Here is an 8629-nt window from a genome sequence, read left to right as displayed (position 1 = left end):
CCCTGAATTTGTTTAACAGCAACTTTGTAATGTTATAATTATTAATGAAAACGCCATAAAGATTTATTTATTTTTTTTAATTGTTAAATACATGTACAGTATTCATATTATTTTGTCAAACTCATTGTAGCCTGCCATTCCTCAGCTAATGTAAACACTGTTCAGATACATCGTTTACACCATTGGTTCTCAACCTGTTTAGCCCACAAACCCCAAAATACAGGTTCCAGAGACCGGGGACCCCCACTGTACCTGAAGGTGGTTGAACACAGACATGTGGAGACCGGGCCATCTATGAGGGGGAATAAAGGGGTCCATCCATAAAGTCAACAAAATGATGGTCCATTGTTCTATGAATCTGTGATAACCACATTCATTTATTTATCTGAATAATATCCACTGTTATCCAGGAAGTTTATTATTATTTGTGCCATAGTATATAGTCATCATAAATATGTAAATCCTTGTTTTAATCAGAAATAAACGGATTCAAAGTGACCAAAAATGGTGGAAAAGGTGGTGAAATGGGAATTTAAAAACCACAGAAATTGGTAAAAGTTGCAAATTAGAGTGACAAAAAGCAGAACTCAAAGTGTCAATATTGGCTTAAAAGTAAATTAAAACATAGGAATAATTAGTTTAAACTATGTGAAATATGGTGAAAAGAGGTCAAAAGTGACAATAATGGGTCAACGTATGAGACATTAGGTGGCAAAAGTGGTGGAAAGGGTTTAAAAGTGCTGAAAATGTCTTGAAATGGAAAAAAAAAATGTGTAGAAAATGCATTGAAATTTGATGAAGTGGGGGAAAAAAGGTAGTAATGTAGCAAAAATACATTAAATGGAGCAAAAATATGACAAGACGATTTGATAAAAATAGGTTAAAATATGACAAGTTTGGTGTTGTTGCAGAAAAATTGTAAAGATAAGCAGAAATTGGCTTCAATTGTTCAAAACATATTCTTAGTTTATTGAAGGCAACCCAAGGTTGAGAACCCCTGGTTTACACAATAAATGCCCTTTAATGATAATAGTCATTACAGACAAGTTTCTGTAAATAAACGTGTGTTACCTGATGGTGGCGTGCAGCTGATCAGTCAGTAAATGCTCTAGGTGTTTGTGAAACTTCAGGGCTTGTGTGTGTGACAGCGCGTGTGTGTGTGAGTGATACACCAGCCTGTAGCAGTAGCTGGTTTGGCTGAGGTCAGGGTGTGAGAACCTATCGATGAGCTTCACCTGCTGCACCGTTCCACAGCTGGCCTCTCGCACCGCGCCGTGGAACCTCTTCTCCTCCCACGTTGGGCCCGTCCAGAAGCTGACGTCGAAGCTGAAATGCTCCGGGAACAGGACGAACGGGCGGTACGGAGCGCCGGGGGACGGGCGGAGCGAGTACTGGTCCAAAAAACGTTGATCACGTGACCACAGGACTCTCCAGTCAGGGAGAGAGAACAGGAGCACGGCGAGTAGGTCCAGGTTCAGGGACGCGGTGACGCTGATGCGATCATTGTCATGAGTTGAAAACACGTGACCTACTGAACCCATGGGCTGTGCCGTCAGACACAGGCCGTCCTGCTTCGTGAGCAGCGTCACGCCAAACGGAGCCAGCAGCGTTTCCAGATCCTGACCCAGATCTTTGATTGGCCCACTTCCTGTGAGAAGAAGCTGGTGAAAGGCAGGCATGGACCAGGGGCCGATGGACACGTTCCTGAACACGAGCCCACTAGTGCCAAACAGAACAGTAGCAGCACTGCACTCCACATGTTTATCTTCTCCTCCTTCGTCCCTATTCATTAGAAACTCCTTCAAATTAGAAACAAGTGACGGACGCAGCACGTAGTAACAACCCTCTCTCTCCGTATCATCAAAGCAGCGCGAGGACCTCAAGGTGCTCCTCACATCGTCTGCTTCATCCGAGTCAGGGTTGACGTCTTTCTGCAGCGGCTTGATCCGGTAACATTGGGTAGAGTCGACGGCAGGACTGAGGCAGGTTTGGCGTTGCTTGGCTGTGAGCAGGAAGGGGCTCGTCTCCATCGTCATGGAGACTGACCACTTCTCCGACAGTCCTTTAAGGAGATAATCCTGCACCAACTTGACGGGGTGGAGTGAATCAGAGCTGAGGAACGACCTGGACACAGAGAAGTGACGGTAAGTGCACTCTGTATTCTACAGGAAGTGGCAGGGGATCTTATTATTATTATTATTATTATACCTGAACACATAATCGCTGAGCTCAGTCGGGATGATGTAGTGAACTTTCTTCCCGTCGATAGATTCCTCTACCTCGAGCCTCTGAGCAGCGGTGAAAGGGAGGCTGCGAGTAAACACGTGGAGCAGAGCCTTCTCCACATGAAAGCCTTTATCCTGACTCCTGTTAAACATTACAACTGTTACTGAGAGGAAATGTTAAAAATCCCATTATAAAAACACATATTTTCACACATTTCACTCAAATTTTATGTTTTAAAGCAGTATTTTTCTATCTTGGGGTCGTAACCCCATGTGGGGTTACCTGAAATGTCTAATATTGATAGAAATTGTTTTAACTGATTAAAAATATATTTTAATTTCTTTTTTTTTTTTCTTTCTTTAATTGAATTACACACAATTTTAAACAACTGTATTCTATACTTTCACTTTTCCTAAATATAAACCTAGTTCAAAGAAAATTCTGTTTAAACAAAAAAGTTGGAAAACAATGTGTTAAATTTAAGCATGATAATTCCAGCCGGTCCTTTTTTAATAATATGTGATGGTTTCATTTATTCAGGCAACTTTTTTCAGAAAATCTACGCACTGAAAGAACTCATAAGGACACATCAAAGTGATCAGCAGACACCTCTGAAGAAAACTGACAGTCGAAACCATAGACTGTAAAAAGAATGGACCAGACAAGCTCCTCCAAAAGTGAATCTTTTATTTTTAGAGCTCCCCCTGCTGACAGGCGGCAGTATAGGTCATAAGCCCCGCCTCCTCAATGATAACGGATGGGATGTGAGTCAAACTGTAAAGTTAAAATACTCGTCACATAATTTTTTTCCAAACCTAAACTCTGCTGTGATCATTAGTTATTATCACCCTACATTGTGTTCAAGTGCTCATTTTTCTGTGAAGTTTGTTTTAAAAAAGTTATGTGAGGTTGAAAAACAGACATATTTTGATAACTGACAGCCGATGATTGGGCAGTACGCTTAATGGGCGGGGCGTGTTACCAGGGCTCCTCCCGCAGGACCCTACTGCGCAGACTCTTGCTCCAAATGACGTCAAATTTGCAAGATGGCTGCACCCCTAAGCGCTGTATTTTGGCGTTTTAAGAACATTGAGTGGGAACTATGGAGGACGTCACGTCCGTTCTTTTTACAGTTATGGTCGAAACTCGTCAGGAGATCAAAGCAAATTTCCTGGAAAAAAGTTGTCTGAATGAATGAAACTTTCACATATTATTTGTACAAACCTTTAAACATAAAAACTAATGATCGCATTTCAATTATATCCTTAAATTTTAATAACCCCGATTTGATAAATAAGGAAATTGTATGGTATCTAAAAGCAGTTACAGTCAAAACATGTCAGGAGATCAAAGTAAATTTCCTAAAATAAATGAAACCTTCACATATTATAAAAGAAAATACGGCCTCTGACTTTAAGCTCTTACCTGTACCCTGTGCACTTGTAGTTCTGCAGTTTCTCGCTCTCAAAAGGAAGAACGGCGCTGAGGACCAGATGTGCTTCTGCTGCCATGGCGACCACCTGCCAGCTGTTGTGCCACTCTCGCTTGGGCTGGTCGACGGGCGTCCCTCCCTGACCGTTGCACAAGGACACGTGAACTTCCCCGTCATCAGCCAACACCTGCACACAACTGGAATCACACAGCAGAAATAAATCACACACAGTCAACCAGGTAGAAATCTAATGTAATAATAATACACATCAGATTAAATGTCATTTTCATAGAGTTCCTGTAAATATTTTAATTGTGTTTTTTAATGGGAAAATGGTCAAAATAAAAATAATCCACAATAAACAATTTCAACAATGTATCTATTTTGTTAGAATGATGAAAAGTTTTTAAGATTATTCATTATTTACGGTTGCTAAATTATCTGGTAAATTTCCACAAGAACTGAAGCTCTGAAATTGTGGAAATATTCAAAAATATAAACTTTTCTTGGGAATTATTCATTGGAATTAACCTGAAATTGGGAGTAAATTTTAATTAATAACCGACGCTTAAAATGATGCCAAAATAAATTTTCCCAACGAAATTTAAAATCCCTGTTAAGGGTCAGTCTTTAATTTTGAAAAATTCCCGTTAACACTTTAAAAAATTCCTGGAATTTTGCAACCCAAGTGGAAATTTTGTTTTTATTTATTTTTTATTTATTTTGTTATCTGGGATGGATCTTAATATTTATGTTTGAATATGATACAGTTACTTAAAATTACGTGTTCATTCTAATAAAAAAAATCCCATCAAAAGCTAAACTCAAACATGAACAAAAACATAAATAAATTAAATGCTGTTTAATCCCAATTTTTATGTATTTTTTGCTTGGTAATCTTCAGATTGGACATCACTGGATAATTGCCAGAATTAACATGTTTGGTAAATTTCCAACTAATGCTCGGAAATTTGGGGAATATTAAAAAATATCAACTTTTCATGGAAATTACCTGAAATTGGGGGTCACTTTTAATAAATAACTGATTCTGATATTTTAGATGATGTTAAAATATATTTTCCCAAATATCCATTCAAAATCCATGTCAAGGACCAGCCTTTTATTTTGAAAAATTCCTGTTGAACTTCATGGAACGTTTCAGACTTTTAAAGTTCCCAGAATTTTGCAACCCAAGTTGAAACGTTATTTCATTTCGTTATTGTTTTTAATTGTATTATTTGGGATGGATTCTAATAATTGTTTGGATATGATACAGTTACTTTCAATTTCCAGTTAATTCCAATATAAAACATTCCCATCAAAAGTTTATATTTGTTATTCCCAAAATTCTTGTGGAAATTTACCAGAATTTGTTTTGCCTTTATTATTATTTAAGTCAAACATGAACAAAAGTATGAATAAATTAAATGCTGTTTGATCCCAATATACATGTTTTTTTTTTTTTATTGTTTTGTTTGGTGTTAACATTAGCATTAGCATGTTTGGCACCTGCGGAAGAAGTTTTTCAGGAGCTCTCTGTTCTTCTTCACCCCACTCTTCCTGCCGCAGTGTGGAAAGTTAAACACCACACGGTCGAAGGCGCGGCCCTGCAAGGAGGAGCACCCCTCCAGCTTGGTGCAGTCCACCTCAAAAAGAACCGTTCCACCTAAAGGAGCACAAGGAGCACCACCACATGGAGTAAAAATCATGCTAAGATCAAACTAAACACGTTTTACTCACAACCAGTCATTCACAACCCATTGTGGTTTGCAAATAAGAAACATACCTGACGTGAAACCTAAATAATCTGTCCAACTGCATTTCTTCTATTTAAAAAATGTTTAAATGCATAAAAACATACCAAATATGTAGTAACTGCACTCACTTTGATTTTTTTTTTTTTCTGTTACTTACTAAACTACTTCTGTGATTTAAAGTGTCCGAATATCATGTGGTGCGACTGGATGCTAATATTTGTCTTGATATGATACGCTTGAAGACTTTTTTTTCTATGTGTAAAATAGGGGTAGGAACCTCTGGATACCTCATGATACGATACGCAGCTCACAATCACGATTATCTCACGACATGATGACACTGCAATTATCGATTGGTCAGAAATCAATCTACGATAATCTATGATATAACAAAGACAATAAATTGAAAAAGTGTCCTATGAACAGTGACACTATTTTAGTGGAATATTTCTGCAATAAGTGTCAACATACGAATGTAAACAAATAAGTATCTCCAATAGTGCTTTCTGTAAACAAAAAATAAGGTCTTTCTTACCAGTGACACCATTATAGTGCAGTATTCCGGTAAACAAGATATTGGTTTCTTCAACAAACAGTGACAAAATTTCTGTGAAGACCTACCTGCACATTTTAGTGAAAAAGCAAAAAAAGGTTTGGAGAAAAAAAAAAAAAAAAAAAAAAATCGATACCTAGCGAGAGCATATCGATAATTGGTCGTGCGAGAAAAAAAAATATCGCAATACATCGCCGTATCGAGATATCGTCACACTCCTAGTGTAAAACATGCTGCATTTGTTTGATGGGTACATTTCTTATTTGCAAAAAAAAAAAAAAAATGATCAGAATGTGAGTGATGTTTTTCATTTTTAAACCACACTGAGTTTATTTGTGTGTGTGTGTGTGTGTGTGTGAGGTGTTTTTTCATGGGTCTCTACTAGGGATGTAACGATTAATCGTAAGGCAGTTAAAAATCGATTCATAAGTATCACGGTTGATATCGATTTTCTGAAAATTGAATCGCAGTACTTTTTTTTTACCAGCAGAGGGCGCTATCCACAAGTGTAGGCGGCGGGCGGAGTCTGCTAATACTTTCTTTCTGGCCGCCTTCTACTCTTAAATATGTTAATAAATGATTCATTACCCCTTTAGCACCGAAAGAATATCTGTAATATTACTTGAATATCTGTAAAAGTCACGTTTTTCTATTAGCTTTGTCTGCTAGCATAGCTTCTCTTCTTCACTGCAAGATATCTGCATGCCAACTGACCACTGGGTTACCAACGCCCTCTGCTGGTCCAAACAAATATGACGTAAATCAGTGTAATGACGTTTTTTTTTTTTTTTTAAAGTCCAATTGTTAAGGCACAAAATACATTTTCAGTTGCACTTTTAAAAGAAAAAGAACTATTATGCAGTTTTGCATTGTTTATTATAGAACCAGAATTTAAATTAATAGGCTTCATTTTCATTTGTATTATTCCTTTATTTATTTCATTCAAGATTTATTTTTAGTTAAATTGCATTGTTTTGAATTGTTTATCAAGGAATTCTTTTGACAATAAAAAATAAAAGTTAAATAGTACAGTATTTTCTAGTTTTTTTTCCCAAAAAAAAAAAAAATTGTCTACAGTCCCATTTTGTAAAATAAATCGTGAGAGATTCGTATCGTGAATCGAATCGTATCGGGAGTTGAGTGAATCGTTACATCCCTAATCTCTACCTGAGTCTTTGATGCTCTGGATGTTCGCGGCTGCTCCCTCGTGCCGCAGCGCCTGCTCGTGCGGCTGCAGGCAGGTGGCCGTGATGATGCTGCTCTCACAGTCTGAGTAACGACGACCGGCACTGGCAGAAGAGGCGGAAAACGAGAAGTTCCCCTCTCCCACGAAAAGCACGGACCGTGAAGGAGACATGTTTGTACGCGAAGAGGAAACGTGTCCAAAAACAGGCGCGTGCAGGAGCGACAACAAGGACTGTCCGTAGTCACGGCGACCGTCTCCGGTTAAAGGACATAGTTTACAGCAAACCCACCTCAATGAAAGATTTAAAAGACTAACATGGATTCAGAATGATGATGTTTTCTAGTTAATCCTGGTTTAAGAGGATGACCTTTGCTCTGCAGAGCCTCAGAGCTTAATGCGGGTTCAACTGTAGCGGATCACCGTCCGTTTCTCTCGTGCAGCGCTCCGACCATTGTTGCCAGATACACAGGATCATTTCCCGATCCGTGTTTAGGCTATGGTCAACTGAAAAAACACTAAAACATCCCAACATGAGGGAAAAATGTACAAAATGAATCCAAAAACCACGAAATACATAAAAGTAGAACAAAAATATCAGGGAAAAATATGCAAAATGATAACACAAAAAACACACAAAAGGAGTAAAAAAAATACACAAAATGAGTCTGAAAGCACACAATTACAGAAAAATGCACAAAACTCTAGAGAAATAACAGAAAAAACACACAAAGGGACTCTGAAAACACACAAAATTGCAGAAATACACGAAGTGAGAACAAAAGCACACAAAATAAGAGAAAAGTATACAAAATGACAAGGTATGATTACAGAAAAATACACAAAACAACTGCAAAAAAAAAAACAAAACAACACAATGACTCCAAATATGATTACAGAAAAATACATAAAATAACACTAAAACACACCGAAAAAACACATAAAAGGACAACACAAATATCAGGAAAAATATACAAATTGACTCCAAAAAACACACAAAATGAGTGAAAATATATAAATTGACTCAGAAAACACACACATTACAAAAACACACTGACAAAAGGATGACAAAACTCTACAGAAATAACAGAAAACATACCATAAGGACTCCAAAATTATACAAAACTACAGAAAAACGATATAAACTAACAACTAGAGCACAAACAAAGAAGAGAAAAGTACACAACAATCACAACAAAAGACACATAAAAGGAAAGAACACAAACCCTTTGTCCTTTCCTGTATTAAGGCTGAGATTGGCCATTATTCTAAATACTGATATGAAAGTTGATAAAATGACGCTCGGATCACACAATCATATCCTTGTACAAATATCACACACACACACACACACACACACACACACACACACACACACACACACACACACACACACACACACACACACACACACACACACACACACACACATATGTATGCCTATATCACACAATGGCAGTCATATCTCATTTTGAGTT

The 8629-nt window shown here is 37.7% G+C and overlaps 1 protein-coding gene across 1 annotated transcript; it reads right to left on the bottom strand.

Annotated features, from left to right (window-relative positions):
• Positions 1-808: 808 nt before the first annotated feature.
• On the bottom strand, positions 809-7576 carry fdxacb1 (ferredoxin-fold anticodon binding domain containing 1). The gene is made up of 5 exons (XM_028467075.1): positions 7136-7576; positions 5168-5324; positions 3652-3855; positions 2209-2367; positions 809-2124 (listed from the first exon to the last, which is right to left on the bottom strand). The coding sequence occupies exons 1-5, from the start codon at positions 7323-7325 to the stop codon at positions 1068-1070; spliced, it is 1767 nt and encodes a 588-aa protein (XP_028322876.1). The 5' UTR covers positions 7326-7576; the 3' UTR covers positions 809-1067.
• Between the last annotated feature and the right edge of the window lie 1053 nt (positions 7577-8629).

The sequence above is a fragment of the Gouania willdenowi genome, chromosome 14 (genome assembly GCF_900634775.1).
Source record: "Gouania willdenowi chromosome 14, fGouWil2.1, whole genome shotgun sequence".
Classification (NCBI taxonomy): Eukaryota; Metazoa; Chordata; class Actinopteri; order Blenniiformes; family Gobiesocidae; genus Gouania; species Gouania willdenowi.
Note: the sequence above shows the minus strand (reverse complement) of the source record. Positions and strands in the feature narration are given on the sequence as shown.

Bases quoted from the DNA above. Each gene is read 5' to 3' on its own strand.
- fdxacb1 (XM_028467075.1), bottom strand. From the start codon at position 7,325: ATGTCTCCTTCACGGTCCGTGCTTTTCGTGGGAGAGGGGAACTTCTCG. The intron at 2,368-3,651 runs GTAAGAGCTTAA...AATGTTTAACAG, and splicing joins TACAAGTGCACAGGGTACAG to GAGTCAGGATAAAGGCTTTC. The intron at 2,125-2,208 runs GTATAATAATAA...CTCTGTGTCCAG, and splicing joins CTCAGCGATTATGTGTTCAG to GTCGTTCCTCAGCTCTGATT.